Source organism: Pelophylax lessonae (assembly GCF_965119305.1).
Source record: "Pelophylax lessonae genome assembly, chromosome: 12".
Classification (NCBI taxonomy): Eukaryota; Metazoa; Chordata; class Amphibia; order Anura; family Ranidae; genus Pelophylax; species Pelophylax lessonae.
The window spans coordinates 199,206,829-199,230,264 of record NC_138779.1 but is presented as its reverse complement, the minus strand read 5'-3'; the positions used below and the strand labels follow the sequence as shown (position 1 = coordinate 199,230,264).

The 23,436-nt window shown below is 43.8% G+C and overlaps 1 protein-coding gene across 1 annotated transcript in view; it reads left to right on the top strand.

Moving 5' to 3' along the window:
- The first annotated feature begins 5,354 nt into the window (after window positions 1-5,354).
- The window catches only part of LOC309568132 (phospholipase A2 inhibitor and Ly6/PLAUR domain-containing protein-like), a 34,757-nt gene continuing 16,675 nt past the window's right edge, over window positions 5,355-23,436 (top strand). Inside the window, exons 1-4 of the mRNA XM_082273735.1 lie at window positions 5,355-5,510; window positions 8,880-9,005; window positions 13,777-13,923; window positions 15,205-15,357. Of these exons, the coding sequence (XP_082129861.1) occupies window positions 5,456-5,510; window positions 8,880-9,005; window positions 13,777-13,923; window positions 15,205-15,357 (481 nt within the window). The 5' untranslated portion in view covers window positions 5,355-5,455. The remainder of the gene's footprint in view (window positions 5,511-8,879; window positions 9,006-13,776; window positions 13,924-15,204; window positions 15,358-23,436) is intronic.

Below are 23,436 nucleotides of genomic sequence, written 5' to 3'. Positions count from 1 at the left end.
GGACAGAGTCATGCACCAGCACAGCTGCCCAGGCAAATGGATCAACACAGGGCAGGCACACAAGCAAGGCAAGCCTGCGTTCTCAGACTTCCGTACCTTAAGACAGGGGTCTTCAAACTATGGCCCTCCAGTTGTTCAGGAACTACAATTCCCATCATGTCTAGTCATGTCTGTGAATGTCAGAGTTTTACAATGCCTCATGGGATGTGTAGTTCCGCAACAGCTGGAGGGCCGTCGTTTGAGGATCCCTGCCTTAAGATATCAGATTATATATTTTTTTTAAATTTCTTTTTATTGCAAAATTTTTGTACAAAACAAAGCCTGTGGGGCATACCCCGGCTTAAACAAACATAACCACTAACATCTAACTCTACAAAACTACACAAAAGTGGTTGGAGGTCAAAACAGTAAACCTCCCATAATACTTCCCACCTATGTACATGCAGTCTTGCTTGCAATCACCTTTGTGGATAGAAGGGTGGCATGATGGAGTTATGGAGGGATGGATGGAGAAAGTGATGAAGGGATGAAGTAATAAATAGAGGAGGTGATGGAGGAATGGAGTTATGGATAGAATGGATGAAGGAATGATGGAGCAACAAAGGACAAAAGGAGGCAGGAGGTGATGGAGACTGAAGGTGATGGAGACAGGAGGTGATATAGACTAGAGGGATGGAGACAGGAGGTGATAGAGACTAGAGGGATGGAGGCAGGAGGTGATAGAGACTAGAGGGATGGAGGCAGGAGGTGATAGAGACTAGAGGGATGGAGGCAGGAGGTGATAGAGACTAGAGGGATGGAGATAGGAGGTGATAGAGACTAGAGGGATGGAGGCAGGAGGTGATAGAGGGATAGAGACAAGGGGTTATGGAGACAGGAGGGGATGGAGGGATGGAGGCAGGAGGTGATGGAGGCAAGGGGTGATGGAAAGCTGGAGACTAGACGTGATGGAGAGATGGAGGCAGATGGATACAACTAGGGGGCTTACACCGCATTTTTTGATAGGCACTTTTCTCATAAACTAAAAACAATGTCAACTAAGGATGGAAAATAGCTTTGATTGAAAGCTTTCCGAATTGTTACAAATTTGACAAATATCTGACCAGCATTATAGTGGCCACACACAAAGCTATTCAATTCAATTCAATTTATTTTAATTCAATTTCTACCACTTTTGGCTATTCATAATTTATCTCTGCCTTCTTTCCTTTTGCCAGTGAGAAGTCAACACTTGTATACATACACACAACCTCGGGAAAACCAAACATTTTCTGCATGTACTTATTAGCATAAGGAGGCAACTCACCAGGCTGTTGATGCCCCAAGACATTGTATATTTACAAGAACACAGCAGGAAAAATCCACAATCTCCCTCCTGACCTTTGGCCGTAGTCTGCTTTGAATAAATATGAACTATATCTTTTTTTAAAGCTACTTGATTTAAGTGTCCCCTCACTGAGCTATGTGTAGTGGCAGGGCCGCTGATAGGGGGGGATCACCAGCCCTCTTGTAGGGGGCCCCGAGCGCACAGGGGGGCCCACACAGAGAGGGGGATTAGTGATGGACAACAAATACCGAAATCTTCCTCCAGCACCTGAATCTGATCTGTCCCTCTCCCTGCTATCAGCTTTTATCTGTTGAGAAAGAGACAGTTGTCCCTCACTAATCCCCCTCCCTTGTGTGGGCCCCCTCCCAGCACTGGCTCTAATGTTATCTCTGCTCAGGAGTTTATTTGTAAATTGTAACTTTGTTTCTCTCTCTCTGTTTCTCTGATCACTGAGCTCCAACTGCCCAGCCTGTATATTTTTTCTCATCTCATCTTCTATTTTATTTAACATAGTTTTTTTTTTTAGATTTAGCAGGAATTATGCGAGTTATGTTATATTTTGTCTGATAATAGTGATTTTGTTGTAATTTTAGCTAAATATATCTTTAATATTTTCTTGGGGGGGGGGGGGGCCTGCCAGGTAGTCTGTACGGGGCCCCACGATTTCTAACAGCAGACCTGTGTAGTGGTGTGATTTGTAATTAGACTGCTGCTGTGGTAAAAGCTGTGGTTTTCTTTAAAAATAAAATATGTGAACCCATTGCTGTCTAAAACCAATTCTATGCAAAATGATTTATTCTCACTCACTATGCAAATTGTATAAAAAACATCTGTGTACATAAATTGAAAAATAGCTAAATATTAAAAAGTATTCATAAAGTGCCACATATAAATTTGGTGCCAACCAATAAGTCCTTTAACCACTTAAGGACCGCTCCACGCAAAAAATACTACAGCAGGATGGCCCTCCTGCACAAAATCATATACCTGTACGTGATTTAGTGCGCAGAGTCTAGGGCGCACACGTGCGCTGCCGACAATCCGCTCCCATTGGGATTGGACACAGCGGGAGCCATTTAGCGGGTCCAGTGGACGCAATGTTTGCCAGGACCCGCCGATCATTTACAGGAGAGGCAGAATGGCGGTTTGCCTATGTGAACAAGGCAGACCGCCATTCTGTCAGAGAGAGGAAGGTGGAAATCTTGTGTTTCTGCCAAGCAGAAACACGGATCTCTGTCTTCCTCCAGTTAAGCTATTCCACACAGTTAGAAAGCACTCCCTAGGAGCACACTTAACCCTTTGATTGCCCCTGATATTAACCCCTCCCCTGTCAATGTCATTAGTACAGTGACGGTGAATTTTTTTTTAGCACTGATCACTGTATTAGTGTCACTGGTCCCCAAAAAAAGTGTCAAAAGTGTTTGTTAGGTGTCCAATTGGTCAGCCAAAATGTTGCAGTCCCGCTAAAACTCACTGATTGCCACCATTACTAGTAAAAAAAAATACAAACCTGATTCCAAAAAAGTTGGGACACTGTACAAATTGTGAGTAAAAAAGGAATGGACTCACAAATCTCATAAACTTATATTTTAGTGACAACAATATAATATAAATAACATATCAAATGTTGAAAGTGAGACATTTTGAAATGTCATGCCAAATATTGCCACATTTTGGATTTCATGAGAGCTACACATTCCAAAAAAGTTGGGACAGGTAGCAATAAGAGGCCGAAAAAGTTAAATGTACATATAAGGAACAGCTGTAGGAACAATTTGCAACTTATTAGGTCAATTGGCAACATGATTGGGTATAAAAAGGAGTTTCTCAGAGAAAAATTGCAGAGTTTGAAGTTATCATCATCTACAGTGCATAATATCATCCAAAGATTCAGAGAATCTGGAACAATCTCTGTGTGTAAGGGTCAAGGCCGGAAAACCATACTGGATGCCCGTGATCTTCGGGCCCTTAGACGGCACTGCATCACATACAGGAATGCTACTGTAATGGAAATCACAACATGGGCTCAGGAATACTTCCAGAAAACATTGTCGGTGAACACAATCCACGGTGCCATTCCCCGTTGCCGGCTAAAACTCTATAGGCCAAAAAAGAAGCCATATCTAAACATGATCCAGAAGCGCAGACGTTTTCTCTGGGCCAAGGCTAATTTAAAATGGACTGTGCCAAAGTGGAAAACTGTTCTGTGGTCAGACAAATCAAAATTTGAAGTTCTTTTTGGAAAACTGGGACACCATGTCATCCGGACTAAAGAGGACAAGGACAACTCAAGTTGTTCTCAGCGCTCAGTTCAGAAGCCTGCATCTCTGATGGTATGGGGTTGCATGAGTGTGTGCAGCATGGGCAGCTTACACATCTGGAAAGGCACCATCAATGCTGAAAGGTATATCCAAGTTCTAGAACAACATATGCTCCCATCCAGACAGATCAGAGAAGGACCAAGTACATGAAACATAAATCACTACTACCATGCAATTTACAGGAGTCTCCTAACTTCCAAAGCCAGTGGGCTGAGAGTGTCCAACCATGAGGCCCATCCTTTTTTATTAAGCATTTTTAAATATGTAATGGTACTTTTTCCTTTTATCTTGGTTGCTATTGTTATCTTAAAGCCAGCATCTTAAAGCCATACTCTAAAAAGCCATATAAGGAATTTGGTATAATACGACTAACACAATGCTTTAAATATTCCATGAGTTTTTAATCTAAGAACAGTATGAACTCAAGTGTTTGTGTTTAATTTAGATGTGTTTCTCCTTTTTTGCAAACAAAGGACACAGTCTACCGAATAGTGCATACATCTTTCACTGTATGATGGAACTCCCTTTATAGGTAGGGGTTCATTTATTGCCCCTTTAAGAAGAGTTCTTCCTAGTCCTCCTAGGAAGCGATGTGGCTTTATTTCCTTTCTGGCAGGATCCTATAAAAGGATTTTTTTTAGCTTAGCTTGGGAAGCAGGCTGATGGGAATGGAGATGCACTGAGAGTCTAAAACAATTTGTTCTACCCCTGGTAGGACACCCCTAATACCAGGAGATGACAGAGGTACATTGATGACTTAAAGAGGATTTCTTGTTTGTTACTGGATGGAGAATATTTAATACTAAAGACTGTTTCCTATGTGATACTTTGAACATTTTGATAAAATGGAGTTGTACCTAGCCTCTGGCTGAAGTATGGTCATTTAAGTAGATGCATGCTATCTATGAAGTGTGAATTGGGAACGCTCATAGTCAGGCCACAGAATTAAACAGGAGCATCACAGGTAGGATACACACAGTAAGATATATAATCCTGAGGGGAATTATAGAAGTGAAAGTCTGGTTGGGTTATTAGTGGTGGTGGATAGCGGAGTCACCCTATTGTCAGTAAGGAGCAGACCACCTCCATGTAGCATGCGGCAAGTGACCTAGGCCCCCATGTCACATGGGCCTCAGGTGTTCAGCAGATGATCTGAGCCCTATCCTGTAACCAAGGAGGAGATGCAGGGCCCTGTGCAAAGAGTGTCCCCAGCAGTTGTTAAGTTGTTGCTACGATGACCAGGAAAATGGTAAGTGAAGGGTTTATAACTCAGAAATCATGACACATTGCAAAAAAATGTGTTGTGTGTGGGCTTTGGACTGTATATAGGCAAAGCAGGAAGACCCTAGTCAGTCATGTGTAATAGCAAGCCCCTTGGTGGAGTATGTGGGTGATTCACGTCATGGTTGTCCCTGATTTCACATTTGTGGCACTAGAATATGTTGCACAGGCTACGAGGTTATTTGTTCTTACAGAAAAAAACACCCTTACACCTTTAGGGCTTATCAAATAAATCTGAATAATTATATTTTAACTAAATATTTGTTATCTAAATCTAGGAGTATCACTGTTGAACTAGCTACGAATTTATAGTCAACATAACCTTCACATTGTATGTATTGCACAGGGTTAATTGCAAATGTTTATGCATACACATAGAATATTTAACTATGAAATGACGTACTGTTATGTAACAATATCCTGAAACCATAGAACATCATATAAATACCAGAGGCCGAGGAGGACTTCAACAATTGGAGAAACACCCAAAGCTCAACACCACCGAGCAATTCAAACCCAACGAAAAATGAAGTCAGTTATTTTCAGCGTCTTTCTTCTTTCTTTATTTCTGCTCCCAGTCAGTAAGTATTCTCTCCTAAAATCATATATTTTTAACTTTTTATATATTTATTATTACCTATTAAACAGTTTTTTTTAAACAATATCATATTTTCAAAACTATCACTTTATAAATTCATATGTTAACTAAACAAGTCTATGACACTATGATTGCCTTTTGTTATTGCTATTGGTGCTGAACAGCTATTCCATAACCTGTAGCCAACAGTTATTTTTTGCTATATCTTCAGTGTTATTGAACCCTTCTCCAGTGCATACATTTCTTCTGCATGTAAGTGGGTAGAGAGGCTGAGGTTGGGGTTGCTTAGTGTTTTAGAAATGTTTATGTGGCTAAAAAAGTTAACAAAGATACTAATAAATAGCCAATAAAAGGATACATAAAAAAACCCAGCTTTTTCAATAATTACCTCCAATCCAGAGATTATGTCATCAGTCTGATGGCCAGCATCATCAACTTACTTATTTTACTTGCAATAATTTTTATTGTGTTTACATAAGAACAAACAATTAAATAAGGAGAAGAACAATAATATAGTCCATGTAACTGAATGACAAGCAGCATAAGGTTTGAGGTACGCATACATCAGCTAACAGTCACACAGTAGAAATGAAGCATCCGTAATGAAATACAGTTTGATTGTAGTAGCGATGCCCATCCTATCCAGGCACCCCATCTGGGAGCAAACTGTGCCACGGGGAGGATGACAGTATAGCCAGCATCTAATTAGCATGCATCAAAATGTTATTAATGCATAGAGGTACATCAATGGGGGTTTAGAAAGTAGAACAAGATAAATAGGACAGAAGGGGTGAAAGGTGGGTAAAAGGAACCTCCACAATAGTAGGAGGCAAAGGGAGAAGAACGACAAGAAGGTCACGTCAGAGGTTCCCATCAGCAGGTGTCAAGTGGCCCGGGTAAAGGGGAATGTTAGAATATATTGCTCACGGCTCCCAAACTGCTGCAAAAATGTGTTCCCTGTCAAGCAAAAACGTACTTATTTTAAACCCAGGTCATTCCGGATGCATCCCCAACTAGTGTTTGGGTGGTAAAAAAAAAAGCAACCCAACAATGGGACCATCTCTCTATTACCATGTTTATTTCTGTTAGCATTCTTCTTGTAAGTTAATTAGCTATAAAATAATAAGCTGCGCAAAAAAAAATTATAAAGTGAAATTTGAGAAATAAATATCATAAATAACCAGTGAGCATGGACATATAATATTTGAGTGTACATATAAATGTGACTGAATGTCCGTATCATCAATGATAATAAATGTGACCGATGAAAAAAGTTCCAAAAAGTGAAATGGTGATTCAAAGTGTAATATTTGAATATGGATATAGACACGTGCTGTGTCGTTCTCCACCACTTGTGCACCAATCCACCACCACCACATGCAAGTCTGGTTACCAGATAGCACAGGTAATGGAGCCAAACAGCCACTAAGGTGGTAAGGATAAGCTGATGATCACAGGGCTCAGCAGGACTTCCAACCAGATGTACCAAGGGAAACTCACAGGAGAGCACCTAATGCCAGATGGGGGGGGGGGGGGGGCAGTATATTCCACCAGTAAGTCTGCACTCATCCCACACTCACAAATCCAGGGGTCTCCAAACAGCCACCATATGTATGTAAAAAAAATGTCCAATTGGGGCCCAATTAGCCATTTTCCCTCCCCGGTGTCATGTGACTCGTTAGTGTTACAAGGTCTCAGGTGTGAATGGGGAGCAGATGTGTTAAATATGAAAAAACAATAGGGGCTCCATAGTATATAACAGTTATGATATGTATTAAAAGTTAAAGTAATCCACTTACATAATGCAGATTAGTAAGCGCTAAAAGGAATAAGATTGTCGGCTTAAGGCTCTGCCCGTCCTTCCGGGTAGCGCTGGTGATGCCAGCTCACCGTGAACCAACGCGTTTCGTCACATACATATATGACGTCTTCCTGGGGAAGTTTGTTGTATTTTTGGTCACTAGCGCAGTTATATATGCTTGTACTAAGTTAATTAGCTAATTGGTTTATGCTGTGTCTCCCTCCCTAATATCATATCATAAATGGAACTTACACTGCTTCATCAAAATGTAATATAATGCATTTTATGATGTGATAATGATTACAGGGCTAATTTAAAGGAGACGTACAAAGCTTGTTTGGCTGTACATCTCCTATGGATCACAGGAGTACAGTTTGTTCTGCACTCCTGTGACCTGTTTTCAGCCGAGAGTGGCCTGAAGTCAACTCTCTGCTGACATCACAGAAGTCGATCACAGAGTTGGGATCCACCAGGTGCCTGGACTGACACCCAGCTCAGCCTCTCAGCAAACAGTGAGAGCCTAAGCCGGCCACTCCCCGCCCTTCCCCATCCCAGGGCTCCAATGAGCGAGGAGGGGGCAGAGCAGAGAGCTGCTAACTGACATTCAGCAGCTCTCTGCTCGGGGAGCTGTCAGAACCGAGTGATCGATGGTGTTCGATTGCTCGGTTCTCAGTGTAAAGGCGTCGGGGGACAGATGCAGCATTGGACCGATGCTGCATCTACCTAGGTAAGTATAAATGGGGGGGGGGGGGGGTGTGCCATACTTCTCTTTTAACTTGTGTCTTTTATATCTCCATGAAGTTCAGATTTGTACTATCTTGTAAACTCTAAGAAAGTTTCTGGATTTCTAACTATATGTATGCCAAATTAATCCCCATTAATAATGGAAACACTTACACTTTAGTATATCATGAACCCCAATCCTCTATAGCAAAGCAGAGTTTGAAGGTGCTCCTAAAAAGTAATGAAGTACAAAGTTATTGAAACAGGGGGAATACAGAACCCTCATATCATTTTTATTCAAACACAATTGTTAAAAATAAGCAACTACAAAATCTGCATAGATGGTTAAAACATGCAGAGGTCATTCCTTTTTAACAATCATATATGATTCAGCTCAACTGTTAGAGAATACATTTTGCTTGATATATTTTGTCCTCCATTAATACAAATTAGTATTCCTCTATGCATTTCACAGCGCTTATCACCTGCTTCCTCAGGAGGATAAGAAAATAAACCAACCACTTGTTCTGCAATAGCCAGATGCATTATAAAGTATGTTCCTTTTAAAAAGTCAGGACACTATACATACAGTAAATAAAGCCACATTATGGTATACATATACTGTATATATATATATATATATATATATATATATATATATATATATATATATATATATATATATATATATATATATATATATATATATATATGTACTATATATATATTTATATTTATATATATATATATATATATATATATATATATATATATATATATGTACTCAATATGAAATGACATTATTACCCCTTAATACATATGCTTCAGTTCTAGCTAATAAGAAAGTGTGCTATGCCTGCCATGGTCTTAATTCCGAAACCTGTAAACATGAAGAAAAGGAATGTGAAGAAGACAGTGATTGCATGACCATCTCTGAAGCATTTGGAAGCCTTGGTAAGTTTGAAATATTTATTCTCCCTCATTTAAACTTTGCAACCTACCCACACTGACCATATCCTTCACCAATGGCTGTTTGCAGCTCATACAGTTAATTTCCCTGGAGATGGAGAGTAGCTACAGTAGGCTCCAGCAGCAAAAAATTGTAGCATGCTGCAAACCTAGACTTGCCTGAGTCCTAAACAGACACCCTTGACTTATCCCTTGGGTGACATCACTGCCCTAATGAGGAAGTGCTATATTGTATACTATAACAAACATACAAGCAGCGCTGTTTTAAAATGAAATAAAATAAAGTCCAATATAAATGAAAGTAATCCAAAAGCCTGTAAGCTGGAACTTTCACTCAGGTGTTGAATAGACATGCAATGGTGAGCTTGAGCCTCCACCTCCACCACACACTGACTCTTACTGCCAAGCATGGACCACTGTAGCCACTATGGTCAAATAGCACAGTGAGTGATTTGAAGGATCACTCCACCATGCACCTCCGGGTCAGTATGGAACCTCAGCCGTGACCACGGAAAATCTCATGTATTGAAGAAGACCATTCCGCCTTTAAACCCTAATATAGTATGAAACTTCCTCTGTGACCATAATAAGCCTGCGATGGCAAAGGAACTGGATCCTCCTCGCTCACTCCTGCAAGTCTGCTGCGCTTTCTGTCATTCTCCCTCCTAGACTCGGCTTCCTCCTCCAAACGCTGTCTCTGCTGACATCCGCTGCCCCATAGAGATGCATGGGGCATCCGTTCAGATCCGCCTAAAAAACTGACAGGCGGATCTGAATGGTCCGCATGTGTGAAAGGGGTCTGACTCTTCAGTAGCCTGACACTCCCCCTGGACGCAACTCCAGTCAGCAATGCCCTGGCTCCTTGTGCAGCACTGTTGATTGGAGCTGTGTTAGAGCAGCAATCCAACTCTTCTAATGCACTTAAAATGTTACTAAATCTGCATCAGTAAAATCAGTCTGTATATGCAGAAAAGTATGCTTGATATACTCACTGTGGAACCTAAGGAGTTAATCATCCGCATTGTGTAAAAAGGCTGTTTGATTCTGCATGCACAGATCCTCCTCTTCTTGCATTATCCCCATAACATGTCTACATAAGACAGAGTTACTGGAGTCAGACTGCACAAGCTCAGTTTGGTGTGTATTGCTAGAGAGTTTTTTTTTTTTCTTGGAAGAGTGCAGGTGATCAACACAAGGCCAATCAGCACTGTCCAGACAGAGGGTCAGGGGTCCTGCATCCTGATAGGACAGTGCAGTATGAAAACTCCTCCTACACGCTTTTTCCAGACACTGATAGAAGTCACAAGGCTGCTCTATACTGCTGATGAGAAAAGGTATTTAGCAGTTTATATTTACTAAAATAAATTTGTGGGAACAAACCACCCCTCCTGCTCCAACAGGAGAAACAGGGGTAAAGTTAGAGGAATTTAGAGGTGCCAGGCATAAATGAAGATATAGACAATGTTAAAAATGAATACATTTTATTGGTATCAAAAACCTAAAAGCAGTATAACGTCTTGAACATAGAGTACATCACAAAATTATATATCTCACTGAACAGAGATATTAAAGAGGAAGTAAACTCCCCCCCAAAAAAATGGAAAAAAAAAACCCTGTAAGACAAAGGCATAATGAGCTAGTATGCATCGCATACAACTCATTATGAAATACTAACCTTAAAACGAAGCCCCCGCAGTGCCGCCTGCTCAGCTACAGGACGGCTGACATGTCCTGCTTCCTGGTTCACGTCCTCCGGCCATCTGATTGGCCAGAGGCGCGATTACATCACGAGCCGCCGTTCATGGCACTGGGCTCTGAAGAAACGGCACGGGTGGCCGTTCCTTCAGAGTGCATGCGCCGATGACGTCTTCGGCTTCATGCACTGTAAATATCTCCTAAACAGTGCATGTTTAGGAGATATTTATAGCACCTATAGGCAAGTCCTAATATAGGCTTACCTATAGGTAAAAGTCTTTAAAGTGGGTTTACAACCACTTTAACACCAAATGTGGGTTTATCTGAAGCTGTATCTATGCGTTTCGTTCAAGTGTGGGGGCTTCTTCAGGATCCGAAACAGATAGATAAACACCACTAAAGATACAAAATATAATTAAAGACAGATCATATTAGTCGACAATTACATTTATATGTCCATATGTATACAACATATGGACATATGTTTTTGGCCAATTTGTTTTCTGCTACATATGTTTGGTAAAAAAAATCGCAATAAGCGTATTTTGATTGGTTTGCGCAAAAGTTATTGCGTTTACTAACTACGGGAAAGAATTCTGTCATTTTTGGTGTTTTTTTTTTAACGAGTAATGGCGGCAATCTTCGATTTTTTTTGCGGGACTGCGACATTGCGGCGGACAGATCGGACCCCTGACTGACATTTTTGACACTTTTGGGGGTACCAGGGACATTACTGCAGTAATCAGTGCTATAAATATGCACTGTTACTGTAAAAATGACACTGACAGGGAAGGGGTTAATTTTATTGGAGAGGGAGGGGTTAATGTATGCCTGGTGCTTACTGACGTGTGTGGGGGGAGGTGATCGAGGGTTCAGCTATGCTGAACCCTGCAATCTGACCCTGCCTGTCACTTAGGAGATCACACAAGCGGGCGGATCTCCACACTCGATTCCCCGATGATCGCTGAAGAGCAGCGGTGATCGCCGCTGCTCCTCCCCTGGCCTGACTCCCGCTGTGACTGAATACAGCGGGAACGAGCCTCCGGCGGCGCGCGCGCGCCGCCTAGAAGGGGAAGTGTCTGCCGACGTAGTACTACGTCGTCAGACCTACAAGAGCCACTTTGCCGCAGTACAGCTCTAGTGAGCAGACGGTAAGTGGTTAACACTATACAGATGTCAATCAAAAATATAATAGCATATAAGAATACTAAAAAATCAATATTCAGGATAATCAACACACAAGAAAAAAAAAAACACACACCAGACCAAAGGAGCGATGAGGGGAATCCAACCGGATATCATAGCCTGGGAGAGCAGAGCACATGGGACCAGCAATAAGTCAACCTATTATGTAAAAACTCAAAGTAAACTTATCAAAATCCAATACCTTCAGTCTTTAGTGAGATCATTTTGCCTGGATAGTGGGAAATCCGTAGAAAAAGAAAAAAACTTTCAAAAACAGTGCAAGAAAATCAGTCTCCGATCACAAACAGATTGCTGTGTGGTCTGGAAAGAATAGAATAAAAACATCCACATGAACGTGTCATGTATAAAGAGTAGATAATGATATATGCAGGTGAAAGAGAATGTGTCAAGTGCATAGAATATATATACTTACTTCCCAAAAAGAAGGGAGGTATGAAAAGCTGAGAAATCACAGAGAATACTAAAATAATTGCATTTCTATACTCTGTGTACTGTGGGAGACCAGATATAGTGAATGCAGAGTCTTGGGTTTAGTAACACTTTAACAAATAAAAAAGTAAACACAAAAAAAATGCTTTTTGCTTACCATATATGCAACTTGAATGCATTACAGTAATACATTAAGAGGGTTTAATTGGCTTTAAAATCCCCACATTTTTAAAGTGGTTGTAAACCCACTTTAAAGACTTTTAACTATAGGTAAGCCTATATTAAGGCTTACCTCTATAGCATACTTGCCAACTGTCCCATTTTTACAGGGACAATCCCGGGAAATAGGAGCCTGTCCTGGGTAATTTACATTGTCCCGTCAATCGGGCTGCCCATAAATGGCCATTACAGGCAGCTGGTGCCCGTAAAAAAAATGGTTGCAGGCCGACATCGTAACTGTGCATGTGCCTTTCCGGGTTCGGGAAAGCTCGTACAAGCTCGGCCAGGCAAGCGCATGCGCAGTTATGTAATGGGGCCGCCTGGCGCCATTAAAACCTAATTATACCATATAGTATAATTAGGTTTTATCGTACTTATTTACACTTTAATTATATTTAGATATTACATTTTTTTGTATGGTCACACCTGACACTTTAGAATTGCAGGGAATTGTGATGAGAATTTTAAACTTTAGGCAGAAGTAGTGCAGCTGAATGGGAGAATTATTCCAACTCTGCTACTTTGGCCTTAAGTTTGAAATTCACTTTTCAATTGCCTGTAATTCTCTCTTTATTGAGTAGACCTTATAATCTGATGATAAGTAGGTGGAGATTAACTATGCAGAGTGGGCAGAGCTTCAGGGAAGTGGGTGTGGTAAGTAATTGATACCAAGTGTCCCTGGAAAATGTTTTCAAATGTAGGCAACTATGCTATAGGTGCTATAAATATCTCCTAAACTTGCAACGTTTAGGAGATATTTACGTGGCATGCAGCCGGTGATGTCATCGGTGCATGCGCTCTGCAGGAACGGCCACCCGTGCCGTTCCTTCAGAGCCCCGTGCCGTGAACGGCGGATCCTGCGCGCATGAGCGTGAGTGATGTAATCGCGCCTCCGGCCAATCAGATGGCCGGAGGACGCGGACCAGGAAGCAGGACAGCCGGACATGTCGGCTGTCCTGTTGCTGAGCAGCGGCACTACGGGGGATTCGTTTTAAGGTAAATATTTCATAATGAGCTGATGCACTGACAATGCATTGCCTTTGTCTTACAGGGTTTTTTTTTTTCATTTTATTTGGGGGGAGTTTATTTCCTCTTTAAGGCTTTGTTTTTTTTATATATATATATATATATATATATATATATATATATATATATATATATATATATATATACTCAATCTTTCTTTTTTCTTTTTTTTTTTGGGCAGGTAAAGAATCTCACTCCATTTATAAACGATGTGCACTGAACTTGCCTTGCAACAAAACTTACCACGTATCTGCAGGTCAGGATGTTTATTTACATCTTAACGTGGAATGTTGTAGTGGAAATCAGTGCAACTCTGGAAGCTATAACAGTAAGTATGGCGTATGTGCACTTTTTTTTTTTTTTTCTTGTCTGTGTTTCTTCTGCATTATGGTGGATAACATAAAACTAGAATTACATTACGGTTTTTTTTAACCACTTCTGGACCGGAAGGATTTGCCCCCTTAATGACCAGGCCATTTTTTGCGATTCGGCACTGCGTTACTTTAACGGACAATTGCATGGCCGCGCGGCGCTGTACCCAAATAAAGTTGATATTTTTTTTTCCCCACAAATAGAGTTTTCTTTTGGTGGTATTTGATCACCTGTGCGGTTTTTATTTTTTGTGCTATAAACAAAAAAAGAGCGACAATTCTGAAAAAAAAAAAACAAAACAAAACAATATTTTTAACTTTCTGCTACATAACATTCCAAAAAAAAAAAAACTATAATTTTAACTTTCTGCTATATAACATTCCGAAAAAAAAAATCAAAATTGTTTAACATATTAGGCCAATTTGTTTTCTGCTACATATTTTTTGTAAAAAAAAAAAAAAAAAACGAAATAAGCGTATTTTGATTGGTTTGCGCAAAAGTTATCGCGTCTACAAACTACGGGAAAGGTTTATGTCATTTTTATTGTTTTTTTTTTACTAGTAATGGCGGCGATTTGCGATTTTTACAGGGACTGCGACATTGTGGCGGACAGATCGGACCCCGAACTGACATTTTTGACACTTTTGGGGGACCAGCGACATTACTACAGTAATCAGTGCTATATATATGCACTGTTACTGTAATAATGACACTGGCAGGGAAGGGGTTAACACTATGGGTGATCAAGGGGTTAAATGTGAGCCTAGGGGAGTGATTCTAACTGTGGGGGGGGGGGTGGCTTGTGAAATGACCATAGAGACCTGTGATCCTATATTATAGGATCACGGGAGCTCTGTGGTCATTCCAGGGAGAAGAATGGTCAGCTGTGTTTACAACAGCCGACCATTCTCTCTCAGCGGGGAACGATCGCGGGTGTCAGGTGCCAATCGGAGCTGCCGGCCCCGTGCATCGGAGCCCCCGTTGCCAAGTGGGGGCGGGAGCGCGGTGGCGCGCACTCGCCACCTAGCTGCAGGCGTGCGACCGACCTAGTCCTACGTCGGTTCGAGCAGGAGGGCCGCCCTGCCGGAGTATATATGCGGTGGGCGGTTCAGAACCGGTCTATATATATATATATATATATATATATATATATATATATATATATATACTTTATTTTTTTTTCTGACACTATGTTCACCATATCTGTTTAAAAAGACATATTATTCCTCTTATTTAGTGCCAATCATTGATCAGACTGAACCGAAAGGCAGACTATGTCCAACTTGCTATGCGTTTAACACCCAGAACGGCTGTAATGCAACAAAATCGTCCGTTTGTTTAGGAGAAGATGATGAGTGTGTACGTTTCCGAGGAACTCTTAAACCACCTGGTAAGTGTTTGTTAAATGTTATTTTTTAAAAGCGTTTGCTAATTTTAAAGTATTTATTTATTACGGTAATACATGGTATATTATGTATTTATATAGTTCCAACAACGTATGCAGTGCTTTACATATATTGTACATTTACATCATTCCCTGCTTGCAATCCACTATCCTTAACATGCATGCATACAAATACAAGGCTAACACACAAGCAATGGGAGATCATGCAAAGCCCGTGTGTAGATAGGGTAACAACTGGAACTTAAACCAATGCCCCCAATGCTGGCAAGGCAGGAGTGCTAACCACTAAGCCACTGTGCTGTCAGGAGTGCTAACCACTAAGCCACTGTGCTGTCCCACGAGCTCAATAAAAAAAAATACACAACCTAACAATTCTTCAAAACTGGTAATTTTGTTTGTTATGTAAGAAAAGTGCTGTGCTATTATACAATAACATAGTTAACCACTTGCCTACCGGGCACTTTCACCCCCTTCCTATCCAGGCCAATTTTCAGCTTTCAGTGCTCTCACGCTTTGAATGAAAATTGCGCGGTCATGCTACACTGTACCCATATGAAATTTTTATCATTTTTTTCACACAAATAGAGCTTTCTTTTGGTGGTATTTAATCATCTCTGGGTTTTTTATTTCTTACAAAAAAAAAAAGACAGAAAATTTTGAAAAAAAAAAAGTTTTTCTTATTTTCTGTGAGTAAATTTTGAAAATAAATACATTTTTCTCCTTCACTGATGTGCGCTGATGAGGCGGCACTGATGGGCACTGATAGGCTGCACTGATGGGCACTGATGAGGTGGCACTTATGGGCACTGATGAGGTGGCACTTATGGGCACTGATGAGGTGGCACTGATGAGGAGGTACTAATATGCCGCACTGATGAGCACTGATAGGCTGCACTGATGAGCACTAATAGGCAGCACTGATGAGCACTGATAGGTGGCACTGCTGGGCACTGAGAGGTGGCACTGATGAGCGACACTGATGGGCACTGAGAGGCGGCACTGCTGGACACTGATGGGTGGCACTGATGGACACTGACGGGTGGCACTGATGGGCGGCACTGATGAGCACTGATGGGCAGCACCATCAGTGCCCACACTCAGTGCCCATAGTGCTGCCAGTCAGTGCTCATCAGTGCCTAGATGAGCAGGCACTGATGGGCACTGACTGGCAGCACTATGGGCACTGATTGTGGACACTGATGGGGGGCACTGATGGCGGGCACTGTGGGCACTGATGGTGGGCACTTAGTGTATTTTATTTACCTTGTGTAATCAGGGCACTGGTGATCAGTGCCCTGATTACATTCCTCTGTGTCCCCGAACGGCTGATCGGCTCTGCTCCTTCCTCACACGCAGTCTCTGTGTGAGGAAGGAGAGCTGGCGATGAGAGATGATCTCATATGTTTACTGTACATATAAGATCATCTCTCATTGCATGGGCCGATCACGTGGTAAATGGCCGCTGTGATTGGCCATTTACCACGATCCGTGGTTGGCTGTGTCCAAGGGACACGGCCGACACAGATTTTCCCCGATGCACGCTCGCGGGAGCGCACGGGGAGCCTGTTTCTGGGAGGCCGTTTAAAGACGGCCTCCCAGAAATTTGAGTCCGCACTGTAGCTGTACTTTGGCTATAGCACGGATCGGAAGAAGTTAAATGTGCAAAAACCAACACATCAAACACATGTGATAAATAAAAACAATAATGGTGATCTTGCATAACCACTTCCATGCCTATTTTGGCACTTGTAAAAATCATAATTTTTTTTTTTTTTGCTAGAAAATAACTCAGAACCCCCAAACATTATATATGCTTTTTTTTTTTAGCAGAGACCCTAAGGAATAAAACGGCGGTCATTGTAACTTTTTATGTCACATGGTATTTGCATAGCAATTTTTCAAACGCATTTTTTGGGGGGGGGGGGGGGACGGTTTCATAGATTGAAAAAAAAAAAACAAAACACTAAAGTTAGCCTATTTGTTTTGTATAATGTGAAGGATGATGTTACACAGAGTGAATAGATACCTAACTTGTCACGCTCTAAAGTTGCGCACACTCATAGAATGACGTCAAACTTTGGTACTTAAAAATCTCCATAGGCGACACTTTAAACATTTTTACAGGTTAACAGTTTAGAGTTACAGAGGTGGTCTTGGGCTAGAACTGTTGCTGTCACTCTAATGTTTGCGGCGATAACTTGTATGTGTGGTTTGAACATTGTTTACTTACGTGGGTGTGACGTACGTATGCGTTCGCTTTTGCGTGGAATTGCTTTTTTTTATTGTTCATTTCATTTTTAGATTTTTACACTTTCTCTTTACATTTTTTTTTTTTTTTGGTGCTGTGACTCGGATCATTTTTGTTTTTGTTTAGGGTTGAGCGGACACCTAGATGTCCGTGTTCGACGGGTTCGGCCGAACTTTAAAAAAAAGTCCGGGTCCGTGTCCCGGACTTTTACCGAACTTTTCCCGGACACCGAACCCCATTGAAGTCAATGGGGACCCGAACTTTAAGGCACTAAAATGGCTCTAAAACACCAAAGGAAAGGGCTAGAGTGCTGCAAATGGCAGCAAAACGTAATTAAGAGCATGGCAAGTGCTCTGCAAACAAATGTGGATAGGGAAATAACTTAAAACAACAAAAAAAAACAGAAAAATAAAACAATGTTCTTCTTCATCTCTGAAGGACGAGGCCCATATGGAGTAGGAGGGAGGTTGAGGTGGTGGTGGATGTGGCGGTGACATAGGCGTGCGCACAGGGTGTGCTGGGTGTGCCTGGGCACACCCTAATCACCTAGGGCACATAGCATTGCCAGTGAGGAGATGGGAAAGATCTCCCTGGGACCTGCTCTGCTCTATTTCTCCTTGCCTACAGGTACATGGCCCCGATACATTACTCTCCCTGCTGGAAAACACATGCATGTGTATTTCAACTTTGGGGTGCACACCTTAATGCAATAGGCTGCGCACACCTATGGGCGGTGTAGGTGGAAGCGGCGGTGGAGGAGGACCAGGGCCGGATTAACAGCATCATGGGCTTGGTGCTGAGGATTTTGAAGGGCCTTAGGGCCGTGCCTTGCCATGAACCCAGAGGAGGAAGGGTGCAGCCATGCATGCCTAATTCAACATGGGATGCTGTCTCTGAAGCCCATAAACACATCCATGCATCGCCAACTGTCCCTCCTTGTCCGGCCTTCACGCTGTGTGGGGAGGTTCTGAGGGTGCTGCCTGGGGAAGCGAGCATAGAAGCCAGACTTCTGTGTTTACAAGTGACAGAAGAGCGGTAACAGTGAATATGGCCAACCCGGGGCCTATATAAAAGGTAGGGGCCTGGAGCTGCAGCTCCAATAGCCCCTACATTAATCTGGCCCTGAGGAGGAGGACGAGGTAGCCAACACTGCTTCTTTTCACAAATTTTAAATGAGGGTACACCCCAAAAGAGTGAGAAAGAGCAAAAATGGAACAATGGGTGGGTAAGGTCGGTATCCATTGCTATTCTGCATAAGGTACGGAAAAGTCCCGTGGGATCCATGCCTGGTTCATTTTAATGAACGTGAGCTTGTCCACATTGTCTCTGGACAGGCGGCTGCGCTTGTCTGTTATAACGCCCCCAGCCGTGCTAAATACCCGTTCAGATAATACACTGGCTGCAGGGCACGCCAGCACCTCCAAGGCGTAAAGGGCAAGCTCAGGCCATGTGCCCAATTTGGAGACCCAGAAGTTGAAGGGGGCAGACCCGTCATTCACTACATGTAGGCGTGTGCACACATACTGCTCCACCATGTTGGTAAAATGCTGCCTCCTGCTAAGACGTTCCATCTGAGCTGCTGGTGCTGCTGTTTGTTGTGGCGTGCTGACAAAGCTTTTCCACATTTCGGCCATGCTAACCCTGCCTTCTGAGGTGCTGGCGGTGCCCTGGTTGCGTTGGCGACCTCCTCCTCCTCCTCCTCTGCCTTGTGCTTCCACTGTGGCCCCGCTGTCAGATGGGAATGCCAGCAGCATGGCGTCTACCAGCGTGCGCTTGTACTCGCGCATCTTGCGATCGCGCTCCAGTGAGTGAATTAAGGACGGTACGTTGTCCTTGTAACGGGGATCCAGCAGCGTGGCCACCCAGTAATCAGCACAAGTTAGAATGTGGGCAACTCGGCGGTCGTTGTGGAGACACTGCAGCATGTAATCGCTCATGTGTGCCAGGCTGCCCAGAGGCAACGAAAGGCTGTCCTCTGTGGGAGGTGTATGGTCCGTGTCCTCTGTATCCCCCCAGCCACGCACCAGTGATGGCCATGAGCTGGCCTGGGTGCCACCCTGCTGTGAACATGGTTCCATCTCCTCCTCCAGCTCCTCCTCCTCCTCATCCTCCTCATCCTCCAGAACTGTGCCCCTGCTGGACAATTGCGTCCCTGGCGTTTGCGTGTGCAGGAACCCACCCTCGGAGCCCCTTGCGAATGACTGCCCTGAAAGCCTTGGAAATGTTACCTCTTCATCCTCCTCCTCCTCCTCATCCTGTGCCACATCCTCTTCCATCATCGCCCGAATTGTTTTTTCAAGGAGGCATAGAAGTGGGATAGTTAAGCTGAGAACGGCGTCATTGCCACTGGCCATGTTGGTGGAGTACTCAAAACAGCGCAACAAGGCACACAGGTCTCGCATGGAGGCCCAGTTATTGGTGGTGAAGTGGTGCTGTTCCGCAGAGCGACTCACGCGTGCGTGCTGCAGCTGAAACTCCACTATGGCCTGCTGCTGCTCGCACAGTCTTTCCAGCATGTGCAAGGTGGAGTTCCACCTTGTGGGCACGTCACATATGAGGCGGTGAGCGGGAAGGCCGAAGTTACGCTGCAGCGCTGCCAGGCGAGCAGCAGCAGGGTGAGAACGCCGAAAGTGCGCACAAACGGCCCGCACTTTCTGCAGCAGCTCTGACATATCGGGGTAGTTTTTAAGGAACCTCTGCACCACCAAATTCAGCACATGCGCCAGGCAAGGGATGTGCGTCAAACCGGCTAGGCCCAGAGCTGCTATGAGATTTCGCCCGTTATCGCACACCACCAGGCCGGGCTTGAGGCTCGCTGGCAGCAACCACTCATTTGTCTGCTGTTCCATGCTCCTCCACAACTCCTGCGCGGTGTGTGGTTTGTCCCCCAAACAGGCAAGTTGTAAAACTGCCTGCTGTCGTTTACCCCTGGCCGTGCTGAAGTTGGTGGTGAAGGTGTTACGCTGTCCGGATGAGGAGGCGGTAGAGGATGAGGAAGCGGAGTAGGAGGAGTTAGGAACAGGAGGCAAACTGAAGCGCCCTGCAATCCTCGGTGGTGGAAGGACATGCGCCAAATTGCTATCCGCCTCAGGCCCATCCGCCACTGCATTTACCCAGTGTGCCGTTAGGGAGATATAACGCCCCTGACCGTGCTTACTGGTCCACGTATCCGTAGTTAGGTGGACCTTGGCACAGATGGCGTTGCGCAGTGCACACCTGATTTTTTCCCCCACTTGGTTGTGCAGGGAAGGGATGGCTTGCCTGGAAAAGTAGTGGCGGCTGGGCACGACGTACTGTGGGACAGCCACCGACATAAGGTTTTTAAAACTGTGCGTCTCCACCAGACGGAATGACAGCATTTCAAAGGCCAATAATTTTGAAATGCTGGCATTCAGGGCCAGGGATCGCGGGTGGGTAGGGGGGTACTTCCTCTTCCTCTCAAGTGTTTGGGAGATGGAAAGCTGAACGCTTCCACGGGACATTGTGGAGATGGTTGTTGGTGACCCAGGTGGTGGTGTTGCTGACAGATCGTCTGTTTGCGGGGTGGCAGGTGCCGGTATCACTACAGATGTGGCTGGAGCGGCCGAGACTGCAGCAGAAGAGGAAGCAGGATGAGCCAGAGACGTTTCTTGGTTTTGAAGGTGTGTACTCCACTGCAGCTCGTGCTTTGCACTTAGATGCCTGATCATGCAGGTTGTGCTCAGGTTGAGAAGGTTCATGCCTCGCTTCAAGCTCTGATTGCACAGGGTGCAAACCACTCGTGTCCTGTCATCAGCACATTTTCTAAAGAACTTCCACGCTAGAGAACTCCTTTGAGCTGACTTTGGTGCGCTCGTTCCCTTGCTGCGTTGGGCAGTAGCGGGCGTAGTGTCTAGGGCACGGCCGCTCCGCTTCTGCACCCTGCTCCCTCTTCTGCTGTGCTGGTGGCTCTGTGCGACCACCGCCTCTTCCTCCAAACTACTCAGTTCACCTGCATGACGTTCATTCCATGTGGGGTCGAGGACCTCATCGTCCTCCACATCATCTTCCACCCAGTCTTCACCCCTGCCCTCCTTGTCGGTCTCCACAATGCTGAACGCCGCAGCAGTTGGCACCTGCGTTTCGTCATCATCGGAGACGTGCTGCGATGATCCTTGCATGTACTCATCTTGAGGAATAAGTGGTTGGGCATCGCTGCACTCAATCTCTTCCACTTCTGGGGCAGGGCTAGGTGGATGGCCCTGGGAAACCCTGCTGACAGAGTCCTCAAAAAGAATAAGAGACTGCTGTATGGCTTGGGGCTCAGACTGCTGGCCTGATTTGCAAGGGGGTGAGGTGAAAGACGGTTGGACATTGGCTGCAGGTGCCAACTCTGACCTTTCTGCAGTAGACTGGGTGGGAGACAATGTGAAGGAACTGGAGGCACTGTCAGCAGCAAACCAATCTACTATCGCCTCAACTTGTTCTGGCCTCATCACTTCTAGGGGCGTTTGATGCCCTACCAAATACTGATGCAGGTTCTGTCGCCTACTCACACTTGAGGAAGGTGTTTCACTTGTGCGTGTAGCTGGCACAGATCGACCATGTCCTCTCCTTGCAACAGGAGCTCTACCAGCAGCACCACGACCCAGGCCACGGCCCTTATTTGACGGTCTCCTCATATTTCTGTAATTTAAGATCTTGCCCTAGAAAGGTTTTTATTGAATAGCGGAATAGAAAATATGATCCAAAAAAAGTGTATGTATATCACACGTACACAACCACACTAGGCCCCAATTACTATTGTTTGTACCCCTAAAAGGCTAGATGAGGAGTAGGGGGAGTATGGAACAGGCAGCACCCTCAAACCTTCAGAAGTATGAGATGAACCCCAACAACTTGGAAAGGTGGATCTCTCTCACACGTACCGACACAGACTATCCCGCAATTCAATTGATCCTCAAAGGTTTTTATTGAATAGCGGAATAGGAAATATGATCAAAAAAAGTGTATGTATCTCGCACGTACACAACCACACTAGGCCCCAATTACTATTGTTTGTACCCCTAAAAGGCTAGATGAGGAGTAGGGGGGGTATGGAACAGGCAGCACCCTCAAACCTTCAGAAGTATGAGATGAACCCCAACAACTTGGAAAGGTGGATCTCTCTCACACGTACCGACACAGACTATCCCGCAATTCAATTGATCCCCAAAGGTTTTTATTGAATAGCGGAATAGGAAATATGATCAAAAAAAGTGTATGTATCTCACACGTACAGAAACACACTAGGCCCCAATTACTATTGTTTGTACACCTAAAAGGATGGATGAGGAGGAGGAGGAGTATGGAACAGGCAGCACCCTCAAAGCTTCAGAAGTATGAGATGAACCCCAAAAACTTGGAAAGGTGGATCTCACACGTACCGACACAGACTATTCCGCAATTTAATTGATCCCCAAAGGTTTTTATTGAATAGCGGAATAGGAAATATGATCAAAAAATGTGTATGTATCTCACACGTACAGAAGCACACTAGGCCCCAATTACTATTGTTTGTACACCTAAAAGGATGGATGAGGAGGAGGAGGAGTATGGAACAGGCAGCACCCTCAAAGCTTCAGAAGTATGAGATGAACCCCAAAAACTTGGAAAGGTGGATCTCACACGTACCGACACAGACTATCCCGCAATTTAATTGATCCCCAAAGGTTTTTATTGAATAGCGGAATAGGAAATATGATCAAAAAATGTGTATGTATCTCACACGTACAGAAGCACACTAGGCCCCAATTACTATTGTTTGTACACCTAAAAGGATGGATGAGGAGGAGGAGGAGTATGGAACAGGCAGCACC